Source organism: Anomalospiza imberbis, chromosome 6 (genome assembly GCF_031753505.1).
Source record: "Anomalospiza imberbis isolate Cuckoo-Finch-1a 21T00152 chromosome 6, ASM3175350v1, whole genome shotgun sequence".
In the NCBI taxonomy this organism is placed as follows: Eukaryota; Metazoa; Chordata; class Aves; order Passeriformes; family Viduidae; genus Anomalospiza; species Anomalospiza imberbis.
In genome coordinates this window covers 57,666,549-57,686,072 of record NC_089686.1, presented here as the reverse complement: position 1 = coordinate 57,686,072, position 19,524 = coordinate 57,666,549, and the positions used below count along the sequence as shown (strand labels likewise).

Here is a 19,524-nt window from a genome sequence, read left to right as displayed (position 1 = left end):
ATTCCTCTACAAATCCCCCTTTTTCTTTCTGGACAACCCAGACCCTATTTACAATGGACTCTAAGCTTTTCTTCATACATGAAAAAATACAGCCAAAGATAATAAGCACAGCAAAAGTGACAAGAAGGAATCCAATTCCTTCCATCGAGAAGGTTTTCAGCCATCCAGTAATTCCACATTCTTTGAGCCATTCATCAAAAGGATTTTCAACAATAGTAATCTTTTTCGTATTTTCTTGTAGTAGGGAAAGTCTCTTGTGAATGGAAACAGACTGATCAGAAAGATTAATGCAACACATTCCCTCAAAATCCTCACAGCCGTGTCCTTGAGCCAATAACAGGAAATCAGTTGCAGCACGATTCTGTAATACAGCATGTCGTATACTGTCAACGTCAGTGGTGAGCTCACTTAATATTTTGGAGGTGATACTAATTTGTTTCCCTGTCCGACAAGCTAGTCATCTCATTCGTTCAAAAGCTCAGGAGGAAGTAACTCCTGGTGCAAAAATTGATGTTAAAATGATAGATGGCCGTCCCCACAATTGAACATCATCTCTACATTCAGGTCCTAATTCTAATTGGCGTACACTATGCATAACTCATTGAGACTTGTGATTCATGTTGAGTACCTGTTGGATGCTGGGGGCAAATAATGTTAATTTGCCAAAATAACACGGTCCTCCTGCTGCTTTAGCAGGTATGGCAGGCCAGGCACGATCCCCACAAATGAGGAATACTCCTGGAGGTAACATCTGTGCTGTGGCCCTAAACCATGGAACAGGCCAAATCCAATTGTCACAATAAGCAGTAATGTTGTGGTACCAAGGGGATCCAGGGGCAATCCAAGTACTATTACTACTTGGTTTGAATGCCCGAAGGTTTTCTGAGCTAATGTCCCTTCCCTGAAATCCAAAAACTAGAAAGTAATTTCCTGGAGCAGACCCTAAAATGTCTAATTCCTGAGGTTCTATACCTGTAGCATTCAGTCCTTTTGCCATTAAGAATGCTTGGGACCCTAAGGGGTTTGTCAAAATGTTGAGTTGCTTGCACCAATTAATTGGAACTCCTTTTGTTTGATAGGTGGTAGTACAAAACTCATCTGCTGCTTGTTCAGGCTTGGGATATACTTTACTTTTTGTCCAAGGCCTGAATTCTGTCAGATTGTTCAAAGGAATTCCAATTAAACAAGTACAAAAGGGATCAGAAGGGGTAGCTAGTGATAAACAGAATTACTTTTGCCCTGTCTGATTGGCCCAGGTAACCCACATATTCTTTTGTGGTTGGATGTTAATCCATGCTGTCTTCTCCAAGGACAGTTTTGTCAATCCTATCAGCCCTATAATCAAATGAAACAATTTCATTATTTTGTAATTCTTGTTCCTAACTGGCAAAATGAACACCACAAGCCAAGAGCTTGCGTTCTTTTTGTGGATAAGACAACAGTTAAAGCCTTGTTCAATGCCCACCAAAGAAAAGCTTCATTTTGGCTGTCAATGCTTTCTGGTACCCATGTTTCTGGAAAAGGTTGATTTGGCTTAAGGTTCAGAAATACTCTACAATTATCTTCAAAAGTAATATCATCAAAGATGCTTTGGCAACCTAAGCATAAAGCATAATCATTTCGTAAGCGGTTACAATGTGTAACAAAATTCTCTCTACAATTACCACAGCTTAATACTATGTCAGCTTGCTTTCCAGAATTCCCACAAGCAGCGTTTTTACAGCAATTTCTTAACACAGCATTACAAACTAGCAGTCCAAATGATTGCTCTGTTACTACCATTGACAGGGTATCTTCTATGGAAGGTGGGATTGGTCCAAGTTCTGTGCAGAGTCTATTGAAGACCGGCTGGAGATAGAGTTGATATCTCCTCCGTTCTTCTGGAGTTGACATGCGGGGTGAACAAATCTGCTAGGGAACCACAAAGCTCCTTTCCCTCTAGAAAAAAAAACTGTTTTGCTTGTTGAAGTATTTTCCAATCGTGAAGTTCCCAATTTGCTTGATTATTATTAATTATCATAGGGCAAGCAAGAGAACTGGCAGCTTGCCATTCACCTTCTATGACAGCATCTCGAATCACTCCCGATCATTGTTGCTGAATTGGATCTTTTTCTGGCTTTGGTGCCTGCGGGGGTATTGCAAGGCATCTGGGCATTTTAAAGCTCTAGAAACAATCTATGCTAGCTTTAATTGTTTTATATTTCCTAATTCACCTTAATCTATTCATGCTAGATATACTTCAATATTTTAATCAGTGTAGAAAAGCTGCTCACTGTTTTAAAAAAAATGAGTATTCATTTCAATTGATAAAAAGATTGTTTTTTTCTAAATTGGAAATGCAGTTTCTGAAGAGTAGAAAACAAATCTATTTCTTTTTAGTCAATAATATAGGTTGTTGCAATAAATTTAGGCACACCCTTTTAAGATACCAAGTAAAAATAACATATTATTCTGCTATGCTGAATATTCTATTGAAAAAAAAGTTGAAACAAGAATCAAATATTTTTCTTTGCTATGAATTTTTAACCTGAAGTCTTACCTCAATTTGACTTCAATTTTATAGTCAACCCCCTGCCCAGCTATTAGCTGGGTATCTTTCTGACAAAGTAGGTGTACCTCTAACAAGTTTGATATTACACAGTATCATGTAAGTCAGCACTGAAATGGAAAGCAGCAAGGAAGTCTGATTCATATAGTCCTTTAAATAGTAACTATATAGTTCTACTGAACTCATTGATTTAATGTCATGTTATTCAAGAATATACAAGCACATTTTCCTTAATGTTTTTTTCCAAGCCAAATTTAACTACTGACCTTTCACTTGGAAAGAAAGAGATGAGAAATAGCTATGATATGACATTAGAATGTACAAAAGTGGAAAAAAATTACACATATTTTATCATTCCTTCCTTTCCATTGGAAGGACACTTATGTCATGATTTTAAATGAATAAGAAAAGGAATTATTACACTCATCAGAAAAAACAGCCAGTTATGTACACTGCATGTATTAAAGCCAAAGTTGATCTGGTGACATCAAAGATTGCTAACCATACACCAAGTCCAAAACCAAAAAGCTCCAAATTAATGCCAAAAGCCTGAAAAAATAGGTCTGAGATACTCTTCTGTATGACAGCAGCCTGAAAATTCACAATTCATGGTGCTGCTTTTTTCCATTTACTTGCTGTAGAAACCACTTAATGCACACTGTTCCACATGCAATTTCAATAGCAGTTGAACTTGGAAATATATCCTTTCTGACTGCTGGTATTAAAACTAACCAGAAGAGTGGGTGGCTTAAAAATTGTCAGATTCCTGAGTTTAAAAGCTAGACTTTTTCATTGTGAACTTATTTAAAAGCTTTACCCTGTCCTCATTACTCCATGAATGCTGTGCAGGTTAAATGCATAGCACAATTTCTAGTTGGACTGCTTCGCTATTTTTCCCCCCTGTACTTGACACCTCTGTAGCAATTTCACAGGTCTAAATCTATACTGTTACTGGAAAATTATACAGGCTATATGAAGAAGTCTGACAATTGCATCTGTAGACTTTTTTAGCGTATTGGTTTTTTTCTTTCAAACAGGGATGACTCCTTCTCCAAGCTGGTGCCCTCCACAGAGAACCATGTCACTGACCTCAGACAGTGGGTCATATATGGGGAGCATTGTTTTCTTCTTTTCTCGGTGCCACAATCTAAACATTAAATATCTAGATTGAGTTTTCAACAGAAACATCCTTCAGCTATGATGTGCAACTCTTCCTATAGACATTCAATGCCCAGTTACTCACAGATATATACCATTTTTTTGCCTTGCCTTTTAATTCTAAGAGAAATGGAAATACAGCCTTGCCATGGCTGCATTCTTCACTTTATCATATTAGAAGGCGCATGATTAAACTCAGTACTAATTTGATGAGTGCTGGTATTTCCCCCACTCATATTGTGCAGAGGGCTAGCATTCTATTGGTTTAAGGTAGGGACACACTGTCCGACATAAATGTTAGGTATTGGTAATAAATTGTAAACATAGTATACTTTTACCTTTTTGATATAAAAGGTAAACACTACCCGACAGGGCAGAGCAGAATGCCATGGCTGCCTTGCTGAGAGGACCTCGGCAGGTCAGAGAGAAAATATTGTAGCTAAGAAATAATAAACAACCTTGAAAAAGCAACTGGAAGCATTCCAAGACCTCTTCTTTGGCAACGTTCGGGCTAAGGAAGCAAAGACTCATTTCGGATCTCTTTTGGGTTCACCCTGACCTCTAAGAACCCCGAGAGAGAAGAAATCCACAATATCCTATGAACCACTCTAAACAGAAAACATTAAGAAAAACAAAAGGAAAACAACTTCTAAAACAAAGGCTTAAAGTGTTAAATTTTAACTGGAACTGTTAAAGGTGTACCTGGGACACTAGGTGTCTTGCAACTACTATAACACCCATTCAGTATCCATTAAGGTACTGAATTAAGGGCAAAATTAAGCTACTCATTAAGCACAAAATTTTCATAAATTTCATTCAGAAAATAAAAAGAAATTCCACATAGCACACGGTGGCAGAACATATCTATAAACAATATGAACAGAGAGAGAGATAATAATTGTTTACATTCCTCTCGGACTTTTTCCCAGGCATTTTTCTGGGTAGAATTTTTCCTGGTAGAATCTCTCTCCTTCTCTCCCTGCCTGAACTGAGAATATCCATAAGATGACTCTCAGAGAAATATAAAAGGAAGGTAAGTTAGAAAGGTTTGTATACCTGAGAGCTCTTGTGTGTTTGGCAGTGGGATGCCATAAAGTTGGGACAGATAATTCCTGTACTCCTTACACAAATATAAAGTTATAAAATTGCTGAAGAACAGTCAGAATACAAAATGTTAAAAGTAAAATAGGAACAAAAGCCTGAAAGAGTACTTCCATAACACAACTGACAAAATCTTGTATCAAGAGCATCCCTTTTCTCCTTATTTCCCCAGAATGAAATAAACAAGATGCATTAACTTTTCCCACAGAACTCATGTAAATATGCTAACTGGTTGCAAAACAAGAAACCTGTTGACCAAAAAAAGACAGATCTGCATATTATGCATTCCACAGTTACTGCTGTTCCACAGACTTTAAAGTGAGTAGTAAATCTGATGTGCATTTACAAAATATAAAGGCTATAAAGAAAGAAAGAAAAATTAGAATTCACTCAATGTATGTGTCAGTACTTCAAGGATCTAAATATGAAGCAAATTTTTTAAAAAATTAAAAAGCCAACTTTCACACAAGAAGCTTTAACTCTGAGATTTTCTGTTTTAGAGAAATTAGAGCTAAATATCAAAGGCTGAATTAAAAAAAAAGTCTGTAACTTTCTTGTATTTAAATAAGAGAATAATTATATCTTTTTAAAAAATCTGAGTGTTGTCTTGGTTCAAGTGTTGCTAAACTGAATGCCAATTTCTTATTCTCTTTCCACACGTGCTAGGAAGATGCTAGGATATTGTTCTACCATCAATGGGGATTTGTGAACTCAATGGATGTTACAATGACTACGAAGAAATCAAATGTGTGATTTATTTAGTAATTACTGAAGATAATCAAATAAAGCTACAGGCTGTTATTCAAGTTTTACTTTATTTTAGTGTAATCCTGCCAAGCCACTTAATATTCTCAAGGCTCCATATCATCTGAACAAAGCATACTCCCACGACCTTGTGTAGAATCCCAAAAGATGGTATAATGTGTGTGTTTCAACACACTGTGGGAAAGAAAAAGAGGCTGCTGGAGAAGGGGGCCATGCAGAAGCAGGGCAGCACTTTTCCAGGACAAACATCCTTATTCTAGTTCTTGGAAATAAGCACAATGCAGTGCAACTCTAGGGCAAGAACAAGGCCAAGAAGTGGGCATGGACTATAAAGGTGGGAATCAAGACCACCGAAGACCTCTGAAGCCCTCTGACCCATTTCCAGAAAGATCCGAAAGAATGGACTGAGTATGGAAACTAACTTGAATAGAAAGTGAGAAGCTTAGGTTTTCCCACCCTAGAGCTACCTGTAGAAAGGTATCCCCACATTAAGCTCAACCTCCCTCCCTCCCTCCCTCTCATTTTCATCTTACCACACTCCCATGTGCTTATATAGTAGGACAGGCACTAACATACCAATTTCCATGCCAATTGTGTAATTTAATAATAAAACTTTTGTGAGTTTTTGTGGTCTCTGTGACTTTTGTCATCCCTTTTAACCATAAGCACCTATTGATCTTGGGTGCACCCTTCCCCTTGAGGTTGGGATGTCACACCTGGATCCATAATGCAAATCAGAGTTTTTGTGGCTTGATGTTTTTAAGCTAAAACATCTAAACTCAATGGTCCTCCCTCATTTTTAAGATTAGTATTTTAAAGATTGCATCTTGATGTTCACTACGAATATATACATATATATGTTTTCATATATTACTGAAAGAGTTATTCTCATCTATTATTCTTGTTTCAATAAGTGGAAGACAACTGAACCTCCAAAACCAATCTCAATTTCTTATACATATCCTAGGCTACATCAATAAACATGGATTATACAGGTTTAAACAGAAAGAATACCAGTTTAGTTTACCCAGAAACATACAAAAACATTAATTAATTTTGTTTTCTACAATTCTTTTAAATTTTTTATACTCCAAATGAAGCTGTTATGGAAATTCCAGGTCTTCTGGATATTTTAAGAAACGGGCATTTACACTAGCCTTTTAAGAATGATCCTTGGACTAGCTTCAAGATGAAAATCCAAATCAAATGAAGAAGAAGCAAGCCTTACCGTGCCCATAAACAACCATAGCTGCCTTTTTATGAAGGCAAGATTTCACCAGTTTTTTCACCTAAATCAAGCTTTATATATTAATTCCAACACAGGCTTTTGGAAGAAGAAAATAAAGGAAAGAAAACAGGAAAAGCAATCATCCCACTTTTCTCCTCCACACAAATAAGAATTTGAAGCTGCTTCATTTGCTACAAATTATCTTGACTGAAAACTATGCTGCAAGTCAATGAAGTGATGGTAAATGAATGAGCACTCTTCTTTCACATTATCACAGAATGGGCAAAGTTGGAAGGGAGCACAGCGGGTCATCCAGTCCAACCTCCCTGCTTAAGCAGGGTCATCCTAGAGCACATGGCATAGGACCATGTCCAGAGAATCCTTCAAGATGTCTAGAGAGGGGGACTCCACAAGCTGTCTGGGCCACTTGCTCCAGTGCACAGTCACCTGCACAGTAATGAAGTTCTTCCTCATATTCAGGCGAAACGTAAAAGCACTGGAGCTCTGAAAAGATTCAGATCTTTCTATAAAGAAGATTTAGAAGGTTACCTCCAAGCAAAAGCTTCAGAGCCTGTTAAGAAGAGAGACTTTGCAAAAGCACCCACTGCTTGGCATCCCTGTGAGAGTTATTTGGAACATCCTCAGGATGTCAGATGCCGCTGTAACAAGAGGTTATATTGATAACTGGGCCACCAAGAAACACAAAAAAACACCAAAATTACCAAGAGCGGAGTGAGCATTTAACAATACACCAATTGCTAAAGTTTCTCTTTCAGAAATGTGACCTAGGCCATAATGACAGGAACTAATGGCCATCATCAACATAAATATAAAATTCTGTAGAAATACAAGGAATTTAAAGAAAGTTAACATCTTTTTAGACACTGAAATGCAAGACTGTCCAACTGAAAGACCGCAAAAGTGGAAGTTGGCAGAATAATTCCAGGTTAATATATTTGCCAGAAACAATACTTGTCTCCAATATAATTTCTTGCATTTGAAGGAAGTGGCAGGATATAAAAAACCCTCAGTGTTGCCTGTAGAAATAATTTGGTATTTTTATCTGCAAAAATATAGTCAAATTTGATGCCTTAGCTTTTGAAAAAAAAATCATCTGTTTTGAAGTACTTAATTCTGTAGAAGCATATATATATATATATATATATATATATGCTTCTACAGAATTAAGTATAATTATATATATATATATATATATATACCAAGGAAATAGATTACAATTTTGCAATTCTTAATTTCTTTTTATCAGCATCCACAATGACATTTTGGTATCTGCTCCAGATGAGGAGACTTTCTTACTGACACTCATTTTCATTAAATTAACAAGAATCAGGCAGGAGTTCTCTCCATCCTCATTAGTAATGAGCACTCAGATTTCCACACATACACAGATACACTGTCTATAAAACAGTGTTATCTGTAGAGCCCCAAAAAGTTTTAGCCCTAGCTATATATAATCTATATATATCTATGAAGTTTAAAATATATGGAGAATAGTTATCTGTAGCACAAGAGAACCTACCCTATTGCCCAAAAATTGAAGTGAAAGTGCTAGGTATTTTACTGCTTTCTTATTAGGAGACTTTCAAGACATATTTTTAAAACAATTTTTAAGCTTTTGTTTTAAAGAATTAAAGCTACGTAAATGCTATAATTTCTAAGTCCTGAACAGTAACAGGAAGAGCCTAACAAGCCTTCTCCTCTCCAATACTGTCTCTCTACACAAACAGCATTTTTTAAAACCTTTGTTTAGAAAGAGCAGCTCCAGATACTGTTAGCATCTGGCAAGATACAGGTAAATAACATGTCTCTAGAATAGCATCAGTATTTCAACTTATTCATTCACTAAACAATGTCCCTTTTTATCTACCTCCTTCTAATAGGCATTGAAATTAGACTGTTTTCCCATCACCATCCTCTGGTATCTTATCTCATCCTATCAGGTCCCAGAATGGCTCTGGCAGCTTCACAAATCTGACTTTGTAAAGTGATTTTTCTCAATGGTTTCCTTGAAAATCAGGTGGTTGAGGGGATTGCTCGGACATGTATGTTTGTTTCTGGCCTACTTGGTAGCTAAACTTCTGGAAACACATCTACTTATTTCTCCAGATGGGTCCTTGCAAATATTCACACAAACAAAGACTCTGTTATAGATACTGAATATTCTTCTAAAGGAATGGCACAAGCTACCTGAAGGATCCTTTAATTCCCTAAAACACTAAAATAATTAAGGCACATTAAATTAATCCATACTGCTTCCAAGGTATCATCAGGTTTAATCTAGTGTGATAAAAACTTCCATGTTCCTGTAATTACTGAATAGTATTGGGAACAGTTTCCCATTACATTTAAAAGTACCATTTTAACATGTGACATTACCAGCAAGGTTAAGCAGCAAAGAAACAAATGATGTCAGTGAACACTAAAATATTAAATCCTGACTGCAGTATCAACTTCTGCACATCACCTATTTGATGGGAATGGCTTAAACATTTTATAAGCCAGTGATGCAGTAGTCATCTCATACAAAGGAAACAGATATTCCTTAAACCCTTAGTTCTGGTATACATGTCCTGTATCTCTTCCTAGTTCTTTTCAGAAGCTCTTTAAATTTTGTCACTTTTCTGTACATATGCAACTGACAATACTACACACTAGGACATTAAAACAGACAGAAATGCACATTTTTTTCTGAGTCAAATGGACTGACTATTATTTCTTTAAAATTAGTCTTACTATTTAATTCTTACAGCATTTTAATTCTTTCTGTGCCCAGGAACAGATAACAATCTGCCCTTGCGGCAAAGGAGCTCCATCTGAGTAAAAATTAGGGAAAGAACTAGGATGTTTGAAACGGGAACAGAGTAAAATAAATAAATTAAATTAAGTTAAATGCCTGCTTTCATGAGCTTTCCTGAGCCAAATACAGCACATCTGTGTACCGAAGAGCAGACAGTGGTTTTACAAAGAAAAAAGCAGATGAGTCTCTATCCACTGTCTATGCACTTGAGGACAGCGGGTTTTTTTCATATATGAATGCATATATTCACATATATTTATATATGAATGCAGTGATCTCACAGAAAGCGGTATTTGAGACTGATTTCTCACCAAATTAAATTGCATAGGCCGCACTAATTGCAACATTAAATATGCTTAAGGGAACAGAAGGAAAGCAGCAATGCTGTAATAGGTTCTGACCCCTCCTCACTTCACTGTCATTGAGGCACCATGGGTACAGATTAATTACCCAAGCCTTACCCTTTGCATTAAGCCCAATAATCTTATTCCTCAACTGAGGGTAAAATGAAGACAGCTGCAAAGCTAAACTTCCTAAAAGAGGTCAGGATGGATTTCTAACAATCACAACTATTTGGTATCCCCCATGCCATTCAGCACCTAAAGAATAGTATAAGTTTCAAAGAATATAGCTTTTGTTTCAGAGTTTCAAAAGGTTAGTACAGTCAGCCAGCTGTCTCCTGAAATTCAAAAGTCATCATATTAGACTCTTTCAGCTCACTTGAAAGAAAATTCATTGCAGATTATAGGTATTAAGCCTCTCAAAAATATCTGATCCCTTGGCAAATGTTGGCTCCCTTCACAGAAGGGGAAAGAAAACAAATCAAAACCAATAAAAAATTGACAGTGTCTCTTTTCAGACAAGGAAATAATAGGAGCTTCTGTACTCTTCATAGAACAGAGGGGTAGAAGTACAGCAGGACTGATGGACTATGCCAGCCATTGATAAGCAGTGAGAATACAGTGGCTATTTTGGACATTTTGGCACTGAAAATAACAATTGATTATCAACTGATTAGTTTCAGCATAGCATCTCAAAGGTTCAGCTACTAAACACCTAAACATATTGCACTCTCGCTGAGTTTCACCTCATCCAGAAAAATACTTCTTAACAAAAAAATCTAAGTGAAGCAGTATAAAAATTGATTTTATTTCTCCATTTTCAAGTGAGACAGTCTCTCTTTGCACATCAAGCACACATTTCATTACACTGCCTCAGGAGGAAGAAACATCCTTAACAATCTAATGCTACCCAGAGCACAGCTGCTGTTTTTCCAGTCTTGTCAGCTCAGTTCTTCCACATTTCAGTAAAATCTCAGTTTTCTTCCCATGTTTATTGCCACTGACTAGCCTGAAACAAACACATGGCTGCAAAATCATTCAAACATGATGAAGACGATGCATATATGGTGGGCATAGTGTAATTGTTGGGTTTATTGCTGCTCTTGGTTCACCAAGCAATTCTGAGGTACAAAGTCACAGCTCCTACTTCTGTAGTCTTTCATATCAACAAAACCACAATCACCTGAAGAACTGTATCAACTATAGAGAATTCAACAATATAAAGCATGAGTAAACTATTTTGTTTACCAGGTACACCAGGAAATTTGTCTCCCCCCTCCAACCACCAAAGGAATAAACACCCATAAAACTACTGATGATTTGTTTATGTATGATTTTACAATGGTGAAATTACAGAGACTGGGCCCCACCATAAATCCCTGTTTCCTGTTGTTGCATAGAAGGTGTTTTGATGCTGTCAAAGCAGGAGCATATATCTGGGTCATGGAAGTGTGGTGGCCTGGAAGTCTTTTATATGGACACATTAGAAAGATATTCTCCTGCAGTTCCATCTCCAACTGAAAGGGAAAGGTTTTAGTTCTGCAATTACATGTGACTCAGCAAATACATACCCCATTTTCTAAGTGTTCAATTTGTCCAAAGCAGGTTTACTTTGTTTTTCCACTTTCATAGTTAGCAAATGCAAAGAAAACCTACCTATTTCCTGCAAGGAAACTGACCACAAATTGTCCGAATATGACCATTCAAAAATAACAACAAGACTATGTAAATGGCTGGAAAAATCAACATTTTGGGCAATATACACTAGCTGGCAGCAAATTAGTCTTTTCTTCCTAAGACAGCACATGAAGACAAAATACACCAGAATTTTTTGACACTTCTCTACTTTTTTCCATAGAAACTATTAACCAATATCAACAAGTAAGATATCAATAAATTCTGTACACACCTATTTCTTCAGCTTTTAAGATTCATGTACTGATTTCTCTAATGATTGACTGAGGTATTGGTTGCATCTACAAATACAGCAGAAAAAGAGGGAACACTACAAAAAATATTGCTGAGATAAAAACCAGAAAAAGTAAACATTAGAATAAACACAGGAACTATGCAAAGGCAAAGATGAGCAAGTAAGGAAAGAGTAAAGAAAAACACAGAAGTACATAAAAATGCTATTTGATGAAATGTCATATATATTCTTCAGTATTTCTAAAATGTACTTGCCCTCCAATGTGTTTAAAATAGCAAATATAACAATACATATCTTAAACCTTTGCACAATATTAATACCGAAGGATAGTATGAAAATTTTCTTTTGCTTTCTGACAAACATATTCCTTGACTTCCAAATAGAGAATATTTACAATCTGACCCTTACAAGACAGACGGTGCACCCATTGTGCAAACCTAGACAATGGGAAGAAACACTGCTTTGACAAGTGGCATAAATGAGATTTCTTTGTCTGCGGAGTGGTACATCACAAGGAACACAGTCTGTGAGCAGTTTTCTATTAAATATAGAAAATAATATTGAGTTCACAATCTCGCTGAAAAAGGGATTACAATTCAGGTTAATATATCCTTATCTTACGTCCTGACTGTAAATTAATAAATGAGACACAGGAAAGTGTCAGCATTCTAATTCTTCTAAACACTAAAGAATACACTAAAATGCCAGCAGTAACTCCTTGGCAAGTCTCTTGGGCAGAAATGCGTTATACATAGCATAACAAGCAGAATTCCAACATCACAGAAGAATTTTTTTTTTATTTTATTTTTCTGGCCAAACTGAGACTTTCTTTCTGGATTTTTAGTTTAGGTTCATCACCTTAGATATATGGAGCACCATCGATATTGCCAATGCATTTTTCTCCATTCCTTTGGCAGCAAGGTGCAAGTAGCTTCTAGTGTGCTGCATTAGGCACTTTCTTAGAAGTCATCCAAATAAAGCCATCAAGCCAAATACATACCATGAAATTATGAAGTTGCACCACTGGTTTAAGCACCCATTACACTTAAACACGGTCCACAACAAAAGCACATAGTTTACAGGTCTAGTACAGCCACAAGTCACATGCTAAATACTACATCTGTACCTCAAATATAAATCCTTACAAGCCATTAACCAAACAAGCATCATCATCCACACTGATAGAAATCAGAAAGCTTTTAGGGCCCAGAAAATTTAGACAACAAAACTGTGAACTCTACACAGGAGAAAAATTATATTTATTACCCCTGCATTTCTGAAAGAATTCAGAAAGCAAGTTAAGAACCTACAGCAAAAAAAGGTATCATATTTTCTCCAAAATAAGCAGCCTACTACCACTGTACAGAATTAATCTTCAATTGAAGGGAAGAGAAGGGACACTACTGGACCTTAGTCTGAGATCTCACAAGTGAGAATCAGTTCTGGCTACTGGCCAGACAGAATGTTACTATGGCATGGGTACGGCCAAGAGCATTAACATTCAATGAGCCTCATCCTTCAAAGTCTATAAAGAAGTGCTCCACCTACTCTCATATCAGTCTAAATGAAAAACAGCTACTTTCAATATCTGATGATGTTTTTATGACCAAAATGATCTTAAAAACTAGAAACAAGGATTTTCAACTTTCTCTCTATGCCAGTACAGTATCATCAGACAGGTATCTGTATCTTTTCCTCAAGCCACAGGCTGAGTTATTTACACACCTTTATCTGAAAGGAGGGAAAAATTATTTTCAAGTCCCTTAAAAATAATTACCAAACCCAACAAATGTAAAGAAAATACCTGACCTTAAAAATACATCCAAGGAAAGCTCAACCATTCTCAAGCTTAATTAAGAAATTCATCATTTTTTTTATCACTTCCAACAATATACATATACCAGATCAACACTGTACATTCATTAATCAGCCTGAAATGAGTACACTACTTTTATCCTGCTACAAACAACAGAGGATGCATTATTCTTAAGCCATTGCATTACAGATTGCTTTGTAACACCAGTGCAGTAAGACTGACAATGAACTGTACTTTTAGGGAAAAAAAATTACCACCAGCTACTTCTCCACAATTAAAAAATTCTGCCTTTTACAGCCCTGTTATTTTTACATTCATTTAATGAGTTGCTGTAGTAGAAATATTACAATTATTACTGAAGAGCATCTTGTGGCATTTATGGTCCTGTTCTCTAGTACAAAGCATTCTACTGCAATCAAATTATTCAGTGTGCTGTATCTTTGTCATATTTCACATGTGGACAGAAAGGAATGCACTGTCACAAGAAAAAAAAAAAGAAAAAAGAAAAGGAAAGCTCTGTTTCACATCAGGCTTCTTCTAAGGAGTTGTATTTTGTTGTTTAGACAAAAAAAATTGGTATACAGCATTTCAAAAGTAATGTTCAAATAATATTCAGAAAACTGTCCTTTTAGCTAAAAGTAGGGAGGTCTCACTAGACAAGATCATCTGGACCATAGTTACTGACCCCAATGACTGCCTTCATGTAAGATTCCCTTTTACAAGCATTCCAGTCAGACTATTCAGCTGTCTGGGGCCACAAAAGCAAGCAAGTGCTCACAGAATAAGATCCTGAGCTTATTCTGCACTGAGTCCATTCCCTGAACTCTCAGGGCAGTGAGACTCATTTCTGATGTCATATGAAAACCCTCTATTGTCTTCAGCAGAATTTGAAAAAAATCAACTTATAACATTTATCACATTAAATCTGCCAAAACTGAAATGTCAAAGGAAATATAAAAGTGGACAGGAAAACACCAATTTCATATTTTTTACCAAGCTAAATTAATCTTCAAAAATGTTCCTCTTTACATTTTGAGAGACAGATTTTAGAGCAGTAATTTTTACTTAAGCCATCAAAACATACATGTTTAACTGGACAGACAAATTCAATTCAATATTATGACCTCTTTGGCACCACAACTGACCTGAAATATGATGAAGACTTACCACTGTGTTTCAAAGCCATACCAAAATCCAGTTAGATAATGCAGAAAAGATAATTCATTTCAAAATAATGAACTTTCTGTAATTTTATGGGCATTTGGTTAATACGTATGATTTTAGACCAAGTTTAGAAGTTACATACAATTATGAAATAATGGTGATAGCTTTCCTCTTCTTAACAATTTTATCAAATAAGAAAAGATTACATGTTGCCTTAACATAGCTTAACTCATTAATTCATATTTGTCTGCAATTATGCTTGAAGACATGCTGAGATCTTTCAAAACTATCACCATAACATGATGCAAAAAGGATAGCATCACTGCCTGACAAGGAACAAAAATCCATGAGTTGTCCACCTCTGCAACAAGTCCTGTCTTTAATCAGTACCAATGTGTGAAATGGAGTACAAACTTTTACAAAAAGAAATCCTCATGATGGAAAACTCTGTCCTGCAAAGTTAATATTCTGCCTTAGCTAAGGAATTTCACATGGTAAGATATTGTACCCTGCTGTTTTGCAAGAAAAACTGGTCCTGCAAACCTACCTTGTTGGGTCCAACCAGTCAATTAGGCACAGGTTTACAACAAGTATTAATTGTCAGGGCCAGAATTGCCTTCTGCTGAAGGAGATTAAAGCATAATCTCTTTCCAGTAAATGGCACGTTGACAGCACTGCATTTTTTAAACTTCCTGAATGTGCTGTTGTAACGTTGAACTCGATCTTCTACACAGCCAGTTAAAAACTGGCTGAAGACTGCTGAAGAGAGTAGACCAGGACTTTTATAAATCTCCAACTCTACAATAGAATTTCAGTCTCCTCTGTAATGGGATGACCAATCTGGTACCAAAAATCACTTTGCAACCCATACTGTACCTGAGTGGAATTTTAAGTGGAATTTCTCCCCCACTGATCATTTTCATCTCTCAATTACATAACCACCACAGGCCACAACACTGTGCTCTTATGGAAATATACACACTCTTCAGAATTATGATTTTTATAATTAGCATCCACATGCCAATTTCAACTTCTTGATATTCTTCCCAACAATTTTTTGAAAGTTAAGGGAGGATTTGAATTTATTATTTTTTTTACAACTATCCAGAATTAACTATGCTTAATTTCTCATACTGGTAACATTTGCTCAAGAAGATAAGGACTCAATTTTAGGGCTCTACACTAAATACCTTGAATTAATGACTCCCATGAATGTTCAGGCAGTTTTTAAGCTTTCTTATATCTCTTTTCTGTACAGGGTAATCTGCACAAGCTCATGCAAGATACAAACCTGCATCTGCAAAAGCTGGTTTGGTGCTTCCTCTCCATTTTAACTCTTCTTCCAAGGATGCATCACTCTTTAATGAGCATAAAATTATTAATCCAAATTAATTCACATGACTGCTAGTGAAAGTTTCCTTAGGCCTTTTATTAAATCAGAAGAATTGAACCACAATATATTCCTCCAAGTGCTACATTCCAAAGCACATCAGCATGGCTCATATGGACCAGCAGTGGAACCCCTAACCAGAAATGTTACCAAAAAAAGGACCCGCCTTGTGCCAATAAAGACTCATTCTAAAGTAAGGCTGTTACTGGATAATTGAAGCAATGCCCTGATTTCTTCCTGCATTCAGACATTTTACTGTTCAGAAATTTTCAGTTATTATTTGCCTCTGTATGCAGCTCCTGCTGCTCCTTACTTGACTATGTACCAGGCACACATTTTCTTCTTTCCTTTTTACATCTCAGTGAATACCTCATGTTTTAAGCCTTAAAACAGCAGTGCTTCTGCAAAAGGCTGCTTTGATGCCCATTTCACAGGAGGAGACACAGCACAAAGGAAAAAGCCACATTTTCCTGAAAAATGTGCACATGCTTTACAAGAACATGCTCCAAGAACATGCTTTAAAGACTCATTTCTATTTATTATGCACTTATTTCTGTGTTATTATTCCAACACAGCAGAGAAATACCATAGTCAAAATTCTGGCTTGATCTACTGATGAGGAACTGGAAGTTGAGCAGTCTGAACAGCAGTATCATAACAGATCTGCTCTGTACCCCACATTAATTTCTCATCTGTGTACATCAAGACAATGGGATAATGTGTCTCAGCTTTACCTTTTCTTTGCTGACAGCACAGACAATATACTATCTCAACATAGACAATATACTGTCTCTGAGCAACTGAGCAGAACACGTTATCTTATCAGGACACTGCATGGTCAGATCAGGTTTATTTTTAAGCTGCAATAGATTTTGTTCATGTTTTCTCACACTTACACTTTCACAGGAAGGAATTATTCTAGATTGCAGCAACTTTTTATACATTTACTGGGATTGAGATAACACTACAATATCTTACAGTAAAAAAAGTCCCCGGTCATTATTCGGATATAGAATCCTGAGATGAGATTGTTCTAGTGTTTTTAATTTTTCGCACTCTGTAAGGGAAAGCGTTAGCAATTCTCAGTTTCACCTGTTTGCCTTTCTTTACAATGAAACAGAGTCCATCTGGTTTAACTGCTCTATATATAAAGCTTACATCCGTCACTGCCTTGTTACAGCCCACAAGCTGTGGGTCAAATTATGCAGGAGTATCTCTTTCCCAGCATTAAAAAAATAATGGGAAAAAAAAATCGACCAACCAAACAAAAAACTCAAACAAACAAACAAACAAAAAACAACCACCAAGAGAACATTCAATCTTGAGACGATCAGGAGCGGGAGCGAGACCGATAAGAATCAGAGACGATCTTTGCTCTAAACTTAATACCTCAGTAAGACCTGAAATCTGTTTTATTTCTCTTCAAAGCTCTGAATCTGAAAAAGGAAACAAAGCAGGAGCGCTCTAAGGAAAACAGCTGTCGGTACTCACCTAGTGCCAAAGACCAGAGCAGGAAAGAGAGGCAGCACGTAATAAGCAGCGATGAATTTCATACCGGCCCCCCTCCGTTCGTTCCGCGTCCTCACACCGGTCCTCGTCTCCTCCAACCTCACCTCGCAAGGGAGCTGCGGAAAGATTCCCCCTCCGCCGGCGCAGACAGTCGGACGGCGAGAGGAAGGGAGCGCCGAGCGGGGTCTGAGCTCCCTCCGGGAGCGATATCGCGGGGCACGGCGGGGCACGGCGGGGCACGGCGAGGCACGGCGGGGCACGGCGGGGCACGGCGGGGCACGGCGAGCCGGCAGCGCGGAGCCCGGCCCGCGGCTGCTCCGGAGCCCGGCCCGCGGCTGCTCCAGCACGCCCCGCCGGCTGCGCCAGGCCGCGCCCCTTCGCGGCGGCCGAGGAGGGATTAGGGCGTGCTGCTCGGAGATTCATCCCGTGGGAGCGGCGGGGCACGGCCGAGAGATGCTGCCTGGAAGGGAAAAAAAAAAAAAAAAAAGAGAGAGAGAGAGAGAGAGAGAGAAAGCCGCCGCGAAAACACCAGCAGTATTTAGCAGCTAGTGTGTTTCTGTGATGTGGCTGCACAAGAGAGGCGATCCCGAGGCAGGAGCTGTTCCAGGTGGGTGTCGAGCCCCGGAGGAGCCTGTCAGTGCACACAGCCACGCGTCGCTTCTGCACGGCAGGAGCACACCGCTGCTGTTCCGATCCGCTGTTCATTCACCCCGTATCAAGTCGAAGGTAGGAGCAGAAACAGCTTCCAGAACAGGATTTAGAACAATGTCATCTCTAAAAGCCCTTCATAACCTGAAACAATGGACAAGACCGTCAAAGAAATAAACACCCTTTGCCCGTTTCCTGTGTTTGTATTCTCCCGAACTTAATCATAAGTTACACAAATCAGCAAATTTGGTTAAAAATGTTTTCAGTGTGTAAATAATTGCCTACCTAAACACAAGTTCATCTGATTGCAAATCATATGAAAGTATAACATTTAAACAGAAGGAATCTTTCTCCACAATACTGCAACACCGCAATCAAACAAACTTGTCTGGAAGTGAGTGAATTGTGGTCATTACAAGAAAGGTATCTGGTCACCTGTGGGCTTCTCTGCTCTTACAAAAGACATCCAGAAACTACATTATGCATCACAAGTGTAAAATAAAGATTTCTTTAGTTTAAACTGGTTAGTGATTGCATTCAGCTGTTTATTGCAGAGTAATTTTGTGTTCCATCACAGAAAACAGAAATTCACTGTTTGAAATGAATGGATGACTTTTTAAAATTAGTGTTGTCCCTTAATAAAATAGGTACATGGTGAATACAAACAAAATTAATAAATTACATCCTTCAATAGCAAACTGAGAGTGATGGGAGGTAAAAGAAAAAAATGAAAAGGAACAAAATACTTAAATTCTGACTTTCTGTGTCCCAACTCTAGTATCTTTTTCAGCACACCTGGCAGCACATTCTATTCAATCACATTCATTTAAACCTTTATTTATTGCTATTTTGATGCTACGTACCAGCTTGAATGAACAGTCATGTTACCATGGATACTTATGATAGCATGGTAAAAAGGTCATAAAAATAACTGTTAGCTTGTCATTTTCTCTTCTAGAAAAAGCCAACCTTTCCAGTCTACCAGGCACTTCATAGTAATGGATCAGCAGCTAATGCTTCTTTCATCTTCCTTTTATGTGCATTCATACAGGGTGTATGAGTGTACTTAGATTCTTCAAAGAGAACCCGTTGCAAAAGAGTAAGTGAA

General features: G+C 37.5%; 1 protein-coding gene across 1 annotated transcript in view; it reads right to left on the bottom strand.

Moving 5' to 3' along the window:
* The window catches only part of LUZP2 (leucine zipper protein 2), a 109,966-nt gene extending 92,049 nt beyond the window's left edge, over positions 1-17,917 (bottom strand). Inside the window, 1 exon segment of the mRNA XM_068194647.1 lies at positions 17,751-17,917. Within this exon segment, the coding sequence (XP_068050748.1) occupies positions 17,751-17,812 (62 nt within the window). The 5' untranslated portion in view covers positions 17,813-17,917.
* Positions 17,918-19,524: the final 1,607 nt, after the last annotated feature.